Source organism: Salvelinus fontinalis, unplaced genomic scaffold (assembly GCF_029448725.1).
Source record: "Salvelinus fontinalis isolate EN_2023a unplaced genomic scaffold, ASM2944872v1 scaffold_0244, whole genome shotgun sequence".
In the NCBI taxonomy this organism is placed as follows: Eukaryota; Metazoa; Chordata; class Actinopteri; order Salmoniformes; family Salmonidae; genus Salvelinus; species Salvelinus fontinalis.
In genome coordinates this window covers 171838-185794 of record NW_026600453.1, presented here as the reverse complement: position 1 = coordinate 185794, position 13957 = coordinate 171838, and the positions used below count along the sequence as shown (strand labels likewise).

General features: G+C 50.0%; 1 protein-coding gene across 2 annotated transcripts in view; it reads left to right on the top strand.

Moving 5' to 3' along the window:
• Window positions 1-13957, top strand: part of LOC129844868 (probable methyltransferase TARBP1) — a 40024-nt gene that overhangs the window by 2632 nt on the left and 23435 nt on the right. For both annotated transcript variants that reach the window (XM_055913031.1, XM_055913032.1), the window contains exons 5-16: window positions 182-234; window positions 372-469; window positions 869-1004; window positions 2144-2240; window positions 2405-2494; window positions 3473-3629; window positions 3870-4160; window positions 4751-4848; window positions 5249-5401; window positions 5625-5854; window positions 7405-7630; window positions 7963-8151. In XM_055913031.1, coding sequence (XP_055769006.1) covers window positions 182-234; window positions 372-469; window positions 869-1004; window positions 2144-2240; window positions 2405-2494; window positions 3473-3629; window positions 3870-4160; window positions 4751-4848; window positions 5249-5401; window positions 5625-5854; window positions 7405-7630; window positions 7963-8151 — 1818 coding nt within the window. The remainder of the gene's footprint in view (window positions 1-181; window positions 235-371; window positions 470-868; window positions 1005-2143; window positions 2241-2404; window positions 2495-3472; window positions 3630-3869; window positions 4161-4750; window positions 4849-5248; window positions 5402-5624; window positions 5855-7404; window positions 7631-7962; window positions 8152-13957) is intronic.

The following is a 13957-nucleotide window of genomic DNA, read 5'->3' as shown; positions in this document are numbered from 1 at the left end:
GTGACCGTGATGGTATGAGGGCCAGATTGGGAATGTACTGGCCAATAGTCAGCAACTTCCTTTTCAGTAGTGGTGTATTTGCGGTCGTTGTTTAGTTTGTTGTGTTGGTGGGTGAGATGATGAGGGAGAGTAGGGGGTTAGTGTATGAGAGATTGACCTCTTCTTATCCTTTGTTCCTCAGTTCATTGTGGGTCCTTTTATGGATGTGATGTCTGAAAGCTCCCTCTTTCACAGGTGAGCCAGCGCTCATAGCAGCACAACAGCAAAACACAATATTGATTTATAGATGATGCAGTTTCTGCTAGTGATGAAGTAGTGAGTTGGGCCTATTTAGAGTGACTGTTGAGGAGGGTATGTCTCCTAATCTCCAGGACTGCAGGACAGAGTGTAGGAGAGTGTCCTGAGCTGGGAGGCAAACTGCAGGTCTTCATGGTCACGTTCTTCAGCAGCCTGCCACAGGAAAACAGAGGTACTGTAACAGAGCTTCATCACAGGGCACTGAATAACCTGGGCCATGTTCAGTAGGATACACCGTAGCACAACCTTTTGCAGAGGAAAATCTGGGTTCTTATTATTGGACAAATTCATGTACATTTCAAAAAAGTTTTCTACCAACTGAACTTGAGCCAGATGTTTGTACTGCAGCTTGTTGTAACAGTAATGACTGTTCATCAGAGATGGTGTAATGTTGATCCTCTGTCTCCCCAGGTCCTGTGTTGCTGCAGCTTGTTGTAACAGTAATGACTGTTCATCAGAGATGGTGTAATGTTGATCCTCTGTCTCCCCAGGTCCTGTGTTGCTGTAGCTTGTTGTAACAGTAATGACTGTTCATCAGAGATGGTGTAATGTTGATCCTCTGTCTCCCCAGGTCCTGTGTTGCTGCAGCTTGTTCAGCGGCTAGGTTCTCAACACTGGTGTGCTGTCCCCATCCTCTTCCTCTCCCGGGCCCTGTCCCACCTTCCTCCCTGCCCTCTCCTGGGCCCTGACGGCCTGCAAGCTCTCAGGTAGCCTGTCCTACCTTCCTCCTTGCTCTCTCTCAGTCCCTGTCTCACCTTCCCCCCTGCTCTCTCTCAGGCCGTCCCAACTTCCTCCCTGCCCTCTCTCATACCCTGTCCCACCTTCCTCCCTGCCCTCTCCTGGGCCCTGTCCCACCTTCCTCCCTGTCCTCTCTGACCCTGTCCCACCTTCCTCCCTGCCCTCTCCTGGGCCCTGTCCCACTTTCCTTCCTGCCCTCTCCTGGCCCCTGTCCCACCTTCATCCCTGCCCTCTCTCAGTCCCTGTCCCACCTTCCTCCCTGCCCTCTCTGACCCTGTCCCACCTTCCTCCCTGTCCTCTCCTGGTCCCTTTCCCACCTTCCTCCCTGTCCTCTCCTGGGCCCTGTCCCATCTTCCTCCCTGTCCTCTCCTGGGCCCTGTCCCACTTTCCTCCCTGCCCTCTCTCAGGCCCTGTCCCACCTTCCTCCCTGCCCTCTCTCAGTCCCTGTCCCACCTTCCTCCCTGCCCTCTCTCAGGCCCTGTCCCACCTTCCTCCCTGCCCTCTCCTGGTCCCTGTCCCACCTTCCTCCCTGTCCTCTCTTGGTCCCTGTCCCACCTCCCTCCCTGCCCTCTCTTGGTCCCTGTCCCACCTCCCTCCCTGCCCTCTCTCAGGCCCTGTCCCACCTTCCTCCCTGCCCTCTCTCAGGCCCTGTCCCACCTTCCTCCCTGCCCTCTCTCAGGCCCTGTCCCACCTCCCTCCCTGCCCTCTCTCAGGCCCTGTCCCACCTTCCTCCCTGTCCTCTCCTGGTCCCTGTCCCACCTTCCTCCCTGTCCTCTCCTGGTCCCTGTCCCACCTTCCTCCCTGTCCTCTCCTGGGCCCTGTCCCATCTTCCCCCCTGTCCTCTCCTGGGCCCTGTCCCATCTTCCTCCCTGTCCTCTCCTGGCCCCTGACAGCCTGCGTAGGGAATAGGGTACCATTTCAGATGCAGACATTGTCTAGACTCTAACCTGACATTAGGTTATTTCTTGTTCGTTATGGCCATAGTGGCATTTCTTGGTGTGGAAGTGTGGATTCTATGAATCTCCACTGAACAGACTGTTCAAGTCGATGGCTAGGGGCAGTCTGTGTCCGGGAAACTGTCTCTAATGGTTTCTGTGTTGTATCTCAGGGAGGTGCTGCGCTGCACTATGATCACCCACCAGGTGCTACTGAGAGGAGCTGCCCAGTGTTTCCTGCTCAACACTGCCCTCTCCCTGACAGATGTGGTACGACACGATGATGTGTTTGAGGCTGTGTGGCTGGTGCAAAGTGATGACATTTTGCACCCAAATACAGTGTTGAAGAAGAGATTCTATCTGTCAGCGTACAAATGACAACATCATCTGTTTAGCAACTGCTCTTTTGATGACCTTTGTTCCATCTTTTGCAGACCTCAGTGACGTTGGATGATGTGTTTAGTTTGCTGCTGCATTTCAGAGCAGACGAGTCTCTACGTAGAGGAACACCACTCTGGAATCAGGTACTGTGTGGGGGTGGAATGAGGAACACCACTCTGGAATCAGGTACTGTGTGGGGGTGGAATGAGGAACATCACTCTGGAACCAGGTACTGTGTGGGGGTGGAATGAGGGGAGAGCTCTGTTCTCTGGAATCAGGTACTGTGTGGGGGTGGAATGAGGGGAGAGCTCTGTTCTCTGGAATCAGGTACTGTGTGGGGGTAGAATGAGGGGAGAGCTCTGTCCTCTGGAATCAGGTACTGTGTGGGGGTAGAATGAGGGGAGAGCTCTGTCCTCTGGAATCAGGTACTGTGTGGGGGTAGAATGAGGGGAGAGCTCTGTCCTCTGGAATCAGGTACTGTGTGGGGGTAGAATGAGGGGAGAGCTCTGTTCTCTGGAATCAGGTACTGTGTGGGGGTAGAATGAGGGGAGAGCTCTGTCCTCTGGAATCAGGTACTGTGTGGGGGTGGAATGAGGGGAGAGCTCTGTCCTCTGGAATCAGGTACTGTGTGGGGGTGGAATGAGGGAAGGGCTCTTCTCTGGAATCAGGTACTGTGTGGGGTGGAATGAGGGAAGACCTCTGTTCTCTGGAATCAGGTACTGTGTGGGGGTAGAATGAGGGGAGAGCTCTGTCCTCTGGAATCAGGTACTGTGTGGGGGTGGAATGAGGGAAGGGCTCTGTTCTCTGATATCAGGTACTGTGTGGGGGTGGAATGAGGGAAGAGCTCTGATCTCTGGAATCAGGTACTGTGTGGGGGTAGAATGAGGGGAGAGCTCTGTTCTCTGGAATCAGGTACTGTGTGGGGGTAGAATGAGGGGAGAGCTCTGTTCTCTGGAATCAGGTACTGTGTGGGGGTAGAATGAGGGGAGAGCTCTGTTCTCTGGAATCAGGTACTGTTTGGGGGTGGAATGAGGGGAGAGCTCTGATCTTTTCAAACTGTTTTTTAAATATGTATTGTATTTCCATCAGTTGTCCCTTGTGTTTCTGTGTCTCCTCACTAGCTGTGTGACTGGCTGGCTGACAGTGAAGGCAGCTTCAGGCCCTGTGTCAGAGAACCAGCTGATGGTACCAGTACCAGTACTTCTCCAGAGAGAGAGACTGTGAGAGGCTACGTCCAACACCAGATGGAGTTCTTCCTCAGAGTCCCGGCTAGCTCAGGTGAGTCCCGGCTAGTTCAGGTGAGTCCCGGCTAGCTCAGGTGAGTCCCGGCTAGCTCAGGTGAGTCCCGGCTGGCACAGGTGAGTCCCGGCTAGCACAGGTGAATCAGTTTTTCCAATTAGAGTATTATCCGATCAAGAATATCAACAGGTACAGATACGAGTGTGTGTGTAGATGGACTCACCTCTAGTATATAGAATAGGTGACTGTACTGATGAACTTTGTTGTGACGTCCAACAGACCAGACAGACAGTGTCCCAGACCCAGGAGAGGCGGAGCTGCTAGCCAAGGCCATCCTACTGTGTGTTGACATAGAGGGGAGGACTCAGAGGAGGTCTGGAGGAAAGGAGACTACTGGTGTCAGCGGTGGGATGGACTCGCTCTTACGCCCCCTACTGGACACACTGAGCAGGCTCCACACTAATGTCTACCTGCCGCTACGCAAGACTGACAAGAGCCTGCAGCTGCTGCTACGATTACTGCAGCTCATACCAGCCAGACACACCCCTGCTGCAGTAGAGAAAGAACAAGGTATCTACTGTACTGTACTCTACTGTATTCTAATGTACTGTACTCTACTGCTGTACTCTACAGTACTCTACTGTAATGTTCTCTGCTCTACTGTACTCTAATGTATTCTGCTGTAAACTACTGTGCTCTACTGTACTGTGCTCTACTCTACTGTACTCTGCTATACTCTACAGTACTCTACTGTACTGTTCTCTGCTCTATTCTACTGTACTCTGCTGTAAACTACTGTACTCTGCTATACTCTACAGTACTCTACTGTACTGTTCTCTGCTCTATTCTACTGTACTCTGCTGTAAACTACTGTACTCTGCAGGACTTTGCTCTGCTCTACTGTACTGTGCTCTACTGTACTCTACTGTACTCCACTCTGCTCTACTGTACTCTGCTCTGCTCTACTGTACTGTACTCTACTGTACCCTTCTCGACTCAACTCTTCTCCTCTTCTCAACTTGACTCAAGTAGTGATCCATAGCAGTGATTCAAATTGATTCTTAGTAATGATCCATATTGATTCATAGCACTGGAAACATGCAAAATAAGATGTCATTCATTGTTTTTTTTAAAAGTGTTTTGTCTTCTGTCTTATACAGAGGACAGTGTGACGGTCTCCATGGAGACGCTGGTTCTGGGCGTGGTGGAGCCCATTCAGGAGTTCATCCTCCGAAGACTGAGTGGAGAACTAAAGGAGGTGAACACACACTCTCACTCACTCACTCACTCACTCACTCACTCACTCACTCACTCACTCACTCTCACACTCTCACACTCTCACACTGTCACTCTCACTGCGACTCTCTCTCTCACTGTCACTCTCTCTCTCACTGTCACTCTCTCTCTCACTGTCACTCTCTCTCGCACTCACTCACTCACTGTCACTCACTCTCTCTCGCTTTCACTCACTCATTCACTCACTGTCACTCACTCTCTCGCTTTCACTCACTCACTCACTCATTCACTCACTGTCACTCACTTTCACTCACTCACTCTCTCACTCACTCACTGTCTCTCACTCACTGTCACATCCTACAACATTGATCATGTACCTGCATTTCTCCTCCTTCTGTGTTTTGTTTGTCTGTCCTCTCCAGCTATGTGATGTAGAGCGTGCTGAGCTCTACCTGTCAGTGCTGAAGGAGGTGGTGCTGATGTACAGTGTGTTAGAGTGGAACCACTCCAAGGTACAGGAGGCCTATTTCCCCAGACTCCTCAGATACGTCCTGAGGACCCTAGAAGCTGACCAGGTACAGTATTACAGGATCGATCTCCTCTCTCTCAGGCTGCTCTCCTTCACTAGTCAGTTCATACATCATTGGATTCATGTGTCAATTTGAATAATGGGACATTTTCTTTAGCAGTTAGACTCTGATTTCAAAAAGACTAGTTGAACTGCTATTTGTCATGACATATTAATATTCATCATGGTTTTCACTATAGAACTGGAAGGGACTTGTGTGTTTCTCTTAGATCCCCTCTGTGGCAGGTCAGGTGTCCAGGGCGGTTGCCATGGCGTCGTTGGCCATGACCTGTGAGGTTGCAGCGCTGGGAGTGTTCAACCTCCAATCAGAGACCACGATTCTACTGGTCCATCTGTCTAGCTACTTCTACTCCCCTGCTCCACTCCCAGCCCCTCCTCTCTCTCTGGTCAACTTCAACCAGCGCCTGCTGAAACCTCCAACTGCAGATCCGTCAACAGGGTCAGTACAGAACACTTTGTGTAGTATATAGTACGCATGGTATTGTTTAAATGCAGATGTACTGTATCATCAGGATAATGTGTTGTTGTATATGGGTGGTTCGAGCCCTGAATGCTGATTGGCTGACAGCCGTGGTATATCAAATCGTATACCACGGGTATGACAACATTTATTTTTCCTGCTCTAAATACATTGGTAACCAGTTCATAATAGCAATATGGCACCTGGGGGTTTGTGGTATATGGTCAATGTACCACGTCAAAGGGCTCTGTCCAGGCTCTCTGTGTTGCGTAACGCTTAAGAACAGCCCATAGCCGTGGTATATTGGTCATATACCACACCCCCCCGGGCCTTATTGCTTAAGTAAACCACTAGTATAAACACTATATGGCCTTCATTTTTCTGCCAGTCACGGCTCTAAATTGTGACTGTTTTGGTCACATGCTATTAAATAATTTGCTGTTCAACCTGGAATTGACATGTGGGAGAACCCTTCCCAGAGGTTACAGGTCAAATGGTCAAATGGAGATTGTGTCAAGGATATGCACATCTACAGTGAGCTACTGAAGTATTGGGACAGTAGTTTTGGCTCTGTACTCCAGCACTTTGAAATGATACAATGACGATGAGGTTAAAGTTCAGACTGTCAGCTTTCATTTGAGGGTATTGTCCTCCATATAGGGTGAACCGTTTAGGAATCACACCACTTTTTGTACATGGTCCCCCCTTTTTATGGGACCAAAAGTATTGGGTCAAATTAACTTATGTGTATTAAAGTAGTCACGTTTAGTATTTGGTCCTACATTCCTAGCACACAATGATTACATCAAGCTAGTGACTCTACCAACTTGTTGGATGTATTTGCTGTTTGTTTTGGTTGTGTTTCAGATTATTTGGTGCCCAATAGAAATGAATGGATTTTATTAGGATCTCTTTTAGCTCAAGGGCTTGTCTTCCAAGAGTCCTTAAGAAATGTAAAAAAACATACAGAAATGTATAAAACAACAATGGCAAAGTACAAACACAACATCCACATTCCTGTTACCTATACATATTACACCACCCAGCCCTCCTCCACACACACCCATTATTATTTTTAAACATTTTTAAGGAATTAGCAGGCGCTCTTTTCCAAAGTGACTTACAGCAAGCAGTAAGTGCATACGTTTTCATATTTGTTATTGTTTCCTTACTGGTCCCCCGTGGGAATAGAACCCACAACCCTGGTGTTGCAAATGCTATGCTCTAGCAACTGAGCCACACAGGACCTGTAACTCATGTGCACATATGAATTTAAATACAACAGAACATATTACAATAACCTCTTAGACCCAGTCTAGTCGTTTAAGACATCTTAACACAGCTATTTGGCAAGTTAGTTTTTTTTTCTCCCTTCCCTGAAACTAAAAGCTATTTTGCACAGCTCTAATTTGGGTTTTGGTGGCCTTGGTAATCAAAGGTCCCTAGTAGATGTGTTGTCTGGGAGATAGTAGTAATCAGAGTGCCATGCCAATATCTCTGAAATATTAAGAGTGTGTCATCTGTCACAGTGTTTCGGAGCAGGGTCCTCTCCTCAAGGACTGGGGCCGTATGGCAGCTCATTTCATCCGGGACCAGTGGACGTGCCTGGGCTACGGGAGGAGAATAGGCCCACCCGGGCCCCTGGAGCTCCCCAGGGCATCAGGGTCCCTCCAGGCTGCTATAGAGGCTCTGTCTCTGCTACCCAGTGGCCTGGTACTGCCTGTACTGGACTTCATGGCCTCCATGTTGCCACAGGTGAGTCTTAGAATTGACTACAGCTGATATTATCATGTCTACTACCTGGCTGAGACATTCTTTCTCACCCAGCTCTCGACAGGCTTGTCCACACCAATAACCATGTTTAAAGGAATAGTTCACCCAAATTACAAAACAAAATATTTCCTTACCTTGTAAGCAGTCTATGGTTAAAGACCGTGAAATCCAATTCTTGGTTTTGTTTAACAGCTGATTTTGACTGCAACACTGTTTCAGTGGTCATGTGGCCAAGTCATTTATGTCCTGCTTTATATGGCTTCTGATAAGGCAATATGAAATAGTGAACCTGTATTTCCCCCTCCCCCCACCAGGTGGCGCTGTCTGATGAGGCCCTGTGTGTAGAGGCTGTGACTGTCTCCTGGAAGCTGGTGCTGGGACTGAGCAGTAACCCTCATGACTTCTGGCCCACCCTGCAGGGCTTTGTGACCATGGCCTTTCACCACAGCCTGCTGGAGTTAACAGAGCAGCAGGCACCTGGGCTCACTGCTACTCTACAACAGGTAACTAGAGGGAGGCATGGGGTATCAACAGGTAACTAGAGGGAGGCATGGGGTATCAACACCTGGGCTCACTGCTACTCTACAACAGGTAACTAGAGGGAGGCATGGGGTATCAACACCTGGGCTCACTGTTACTCTACAACAGGTAACTAGAGGGAGGCATGGGGTATCAACAGGTAACTAGAGGGAGGCATGGGGTATCAACACCTGGGCTCACTGCTACTCTACAACAGGTAACTAGAGTGAGGCATGGGGTATCAACACCTGGGCTCACTGCTACTCTACAACAGGTAACTAGAGGGAGGCATGGGGTATCAACACCTGGGTTCACTGTTACTCTACAACAGGTAACTAGAGGGAGGCATGGGGTATCAACAGGTAACTAGAGGGAGGCATGGGGTATCAACACCTGGGTTCACTGTTACTCTACAACAGGTAGCTAGAGGGAGGCATGGGGTATCAACACCTGGGCTCACTGTTACTCTACAACAGGTAGCTAGAGGGAGGCATGGGGTATCAACACCTGGGTTCACTGTTACTCTACAACAGGTAACTAGAGGGAGGCATGGGGTATCAACAGGTAACTAGAGGGAGGCATGGGGTATCAACACCTGGGTTCACTGCTACTCTACAACAGGTAACTAGAGGGAGGCATGGGGTATCAACACCTGGGCTCACTGTTACTCTACAACAGGTAGCTAGAGGGAGGCATGGGGTATCAACAGGTAACTAGAGGGAGGCATGGGGTATCAACACCTGGGCTCACTGCTACTCTACAACAGGTAACTAGAGGGAGGCATGGGGTATCAACACCTGGGCTCACTGCTACTCTACAACAGGTAATTAGAGGGAGGCATGGGGTATCAACAGGTAACTAGAGGGAGGCATGGGGTATCAACAGGTAACTAGAGGGAGGCATTGGGGTATCAACAGGTAACTAGAGGGAGGCATGGGGTATCAACAGGTAACTAGAGGGAGGCATGGGGTATCAACACCTGAGCTCACTGCTACTCTACAACAGGTAACTAGAGGGAGGCATGGGGTATCAACACCTGGGCTCACTGCTACTCTACAACAGGTAATTAGAGGGAGGCATGGGGTATCAACAGGTAACTAGAGGGAGGCATGGGGTATCAACAGGTAACTAGAGGGAGGCATGGGGTATCAACAGGTAACTAGAGGGAGGCATGGGGTATCAACAGGTAACTAGAAGGAGGCATGGGGTATCAATAGGTAACTAGAGGGAGGCATGGGGTATCAATAGGTAACTAGAGGGAGGCATGGGGTATCAACAGGTAACTAGAGGGAGGCATGGGGTATCAACAGGTAACTAGAGGGAGGCATGGGGTATCAACACCTGGGCTCACTGCTACTCTACAACAGGTAACTAGAGGGAGGCATGGGGTATCAACAGGTAACTAGAGGGAGGCATGGGGTATCAACACCTGGGCTCACTGCTACTCTACAACAGGTAACTAGAGGGAGGCATGGGGTATCAACACCTGGGCTCACTGTTACTCTACAACAGGTAGCTAGAGGGAGTCATGGGGTATCAACACCTGGGCTCACTGCTACTCTACAACAGGTAACTAGAGTGAGGCATGGGGTATCAACAGGTAACTAGAGGGAGGCATGGGGTATCAACACCTGGGTTCACTGTTACTCTACAACAGGTAACTAGAGGGAGGCATGGGGTATCAACAGGTAACTAGAGGGAGGCATGGGGTATCAACACCTGGGCTCACTGCTACTCTACAACAGGTAATTAGAGGGAGGCATGGGGTATCAACAGGTAACTAGAGGGAGGCATGGGGTATCAACAGGTAACTAGAGGGAGGCATGGGGTATCAACAGGTAACTAGAGGGAGGCATGGGGTATCAACAGGTAACTAGAAGGAGGCATGGGGTATCAATAGGTAACTAGAGGGAGGCATGGGGTATCAACACCTGGGCTCACTGTTACTCTACAACAGGTAGCTAGAGGGAGGCATGGGGTATCAACAGGTAACTAGAGGGAGGCATGGGGTATCAACAGGTAACTAGAGGGAGGCATGGGGTATCAACAGGTAACTAGAGGGAGGCATGGGGTATCAACACCTGGGCTCACTGCTACTCTACAACAGGTAACTAGAGGGAGGCATGGGGTATCAACAGGTAACTAGAGGGAGTCATGGGGTATCAACACCTGGGCTCACTGTTACTCTACAACAGGTAACTAGAGGGAGGCATGGGGTATCAACACCTGGGTTCACTGTTACTCTACAACAGGTAACTAGAGGGAGGCATGGGGTATCAACAGGTAACTAGAGGGAGTCATGGGGTATCAACACCTGGGTTCACTGCTACTCTACAACAGGTAACTAGAGGGAGGCATGGGGTATCAACACCTGGGCTCACTGTTACTCTACAACAGGTAACTAGAGGGAGGCATGGGGTATCAACAGGTAACTAGAGGGAGGCATGGGGTATCAACACCTGGGCTCACTGTTACTCTACAACAGGTAACTAGAGGGAGGCATGGGGTATCAACACCTGGGCTCACTGTTACTCTACAACAGGTAACTAGAGGGAGGCATGGGGTATCAACAGGTAACTAGAGGGAGGCATGGGGTATCAACACCTGGGTTCACTGTTACTCTACAACAGGTAACTAGAGGGAGGCATGGGGTATCAACACCTGGGCTCACTGCTACTCTACAACAGGTAACTAGAGGGAGGCATGGGGTATCAACACCTGGGCTCACTGCTACTCTACAACAGGTAACTAGAGGGAGGCATGGGGTATCAACACCTGGGCTCACTGCTACTCTACAACAGGTAACTAGAGGGAGGCATGGGGTATCAACACCTGGGCTCACTGTTACTCTACAACAGGTAGCTAGAGGGAGGCATGGGGTATCAACAGGTAACTAGAGGGAGGCATGGGGTATCAACAGGTAACTAGAGGGAGGCATGGGGTATCAACAGGTAACTAGAGGGAGGCATGGGGTATCAACACCTGGGCTCACTGCTACTCTACAACAGGTAACTAGAGGGAGGCATGGGGTATCAACACCTGGGCTCACTGTTACTCTACAACAGGTAACTAGAGGGAGGCATGGGGTATCAACAGGTAACTATAGGGAGGCATGGGGTATCAACACCTGGGCTCACTGCTACTCTACATCAGGTAACTAGAGTGAGGCATGGAGTATCTACACCTAGGCTCACTGCTACTCTACAACAGGTAACTAGAGGGAGGCATGGGGTATCAACACCTGGGTTCACTGTTACTCTACAACAGGTAACTAGAGGGAGGCATGGGGTATCAACAGGTAACTAGAGGGAGGCATGGGGTATCAACACCTGGGTTCACTGTTACTCTACAACAGGTAGCTAGAGGGAGGCATGGGGTATCAACACCTGGGCTCACTGTTACTCTACAACAGGTAGCTAGAGGGAGGCATGGGGTATCAACACCTGGGTTCACTGTTACTCTACAACAGGTAACTAGAGGGAGGCATGGGGTATCAACAGGTAACTAGAGGGAGGCATGGGGTATCAACACCTGGGTTCACTGCTACTCTACAACAGGTAACTAGAGGGAGGCATGGGGTATCAACACCTGGGCTCACTGTTACTCTACAACAGGTAGCTAGAGGGAGGCATGGGGTATCAACAGGTAACTAGAGGGAGGCATGGGGTATCAACACCTGGGCTCACTGCTACTCTACAACAGGTAACTAGAGGGAGGCATGGGGTATCAACACCTGGGCTCACTGCTACTCTACAACAGGTAATTAGAGGGAGGCATGGGGTATCAACAGGTAACTAGAGGGAGGCATGGGGTATCAACAGGTAACTAGAGGGAGGCATGGGGTATCAACAGGTAACTAGAGGGAGGCATGGGGTATCAACAGGTAACTAGAAGGAGGCATGGGGTATCAATAGGTAACTAGAGGGAGGCATGGGGTATCAATAGGTAACTAGAGGGAGGCATGGGGTATCAACAGGTAACTAGAGGGAGGCATGGGGTATCAACAGGTAACTAGAGGGAGGCATGGGGTATCAACACCTGGGCTCACTGCTACTCTACAACAGGTAACTAGAGGGAGGCATGGGGTATCAACAGGTAACTAGAGGGAGGCATGGGGTATCAACACCTGGGCTCACTGCTACTCTACAACAGGTAACTAGAGGGAGGCATGGGGTATCAACACCTGGGCTCACTGTTACTCTACAACAGGTAGCTAGAGGGAGTCATGGGGTATCAACACCTGGGCTCACTGCTACTCTACAACAGGTAACTAGAGTGAGGCATGGGGTATCAACAGGTAACTAGAGGGAGGCATGGGGTATCAACACCTGGGTTCACTGTTACTCTACAACAGGTAACTAGAGGGAGGCATGGGGTATCAACAGGTAACTAGAGGGAGGCATGGGGTATCAACACCTGGGCTCACTGCTACTCTACAACAGGTAATTAGAGGGAGGCATGGGGTATCAACAGGTAACTAGAGGGAGGCATGGGGTATCAACAGGTAACTAGAGGGAGGCATGGGGTATCAACAGGTAACTAGAGGGAGGCATGGGGTATCAACAGGTAACTAGAAGGAGGCATGGGGTATCAATAGGTAACTAGAGGGAGGCATGGGGTATCAACACCTGGGCTCACTGTTACTCTACAACAGGTAGCTAGAGGGAGGCATGGGGTATCAACAGGTAACTAGAGGGAGGCATGGGGTATCAACAGGTAACTAGAGGGAGGCATGGGGTATCAACAGGTAACTAGAGGGAGGCATGGGGTATCAACACCTGGGCTCACTGCTACTCTACAACAGGTAACTAGAGGGAGGCATGGGGTATCAACAGGTAACTAGAGGGAGTCATGGGGTATCAACACCTGGGCTCACTGTTACTCTACAACAGGTAACTAGAGGGAGGCATGGGGTATCAACACCTGGGTTCACTGTTACTCTACAACAGGTAACTAGAGGGAGGCATGGGGTATCAACAGGTAACTAGAGGGAGTCATGGGGTATCAACACCTGGGTTCACTGCTACTCTACAACAGGTAACTAGAGGGAGGCATGGGGTATCAACACCTGGGCTCACTGTTACTCTACAACAGGTAACTAGAGGGAGGCATGGGGTATCAACAGGTAACTAGAGGGAGGCATGGGGTATCAACACCTGGGCTCACTGTTACTCTACAACAGGTAACTAGAGGGAGGCATGGGGTATCAACACCTGGGCTCACTGTTACTCTACAACAGGTAACTAGAGGGAGGCATGGGGTATCAACAGGTAACTAGAGGGAGGCATGGGGTATCAACACCTGGGTTCACTGTTACTCTACAACAGGTAACTAGAGGGAGGCATGGGGTATCAACACCTGGGCTCACTGCTACTCTACAACAGGTAACTAGAGGGAGGCATGGGGTATCAACACCTGGGCTCACTGCTACTCTACAACAGGTAACTAGAGGGAGGCATGGGGTATCAACACCTGGGCTCACTGCTACTCTACAACAGGTAACTAGAGGGAGGCATGGGGTATCAACACCTGGGCTCACTGTTACTCTACAACAGGTAGCTAGAGGGAGGCATGGGATATCAACAGGTAACTAGAGGGAGGCATGGGGTATCAACAGGTAACTAGAGGGAGGCATGGGGTATCAACAGGTAACTAGAGGGAGGCATGGGGTATCAACACCTGGGCTCACTGCTACTCTACAACAGGTAACTAGAGGGAGGCATGGGGTATCAACAGGTAACTAGAGGGAGTCATGGGGTATCAACACCTGGGCTCACTGTTACTCTACAA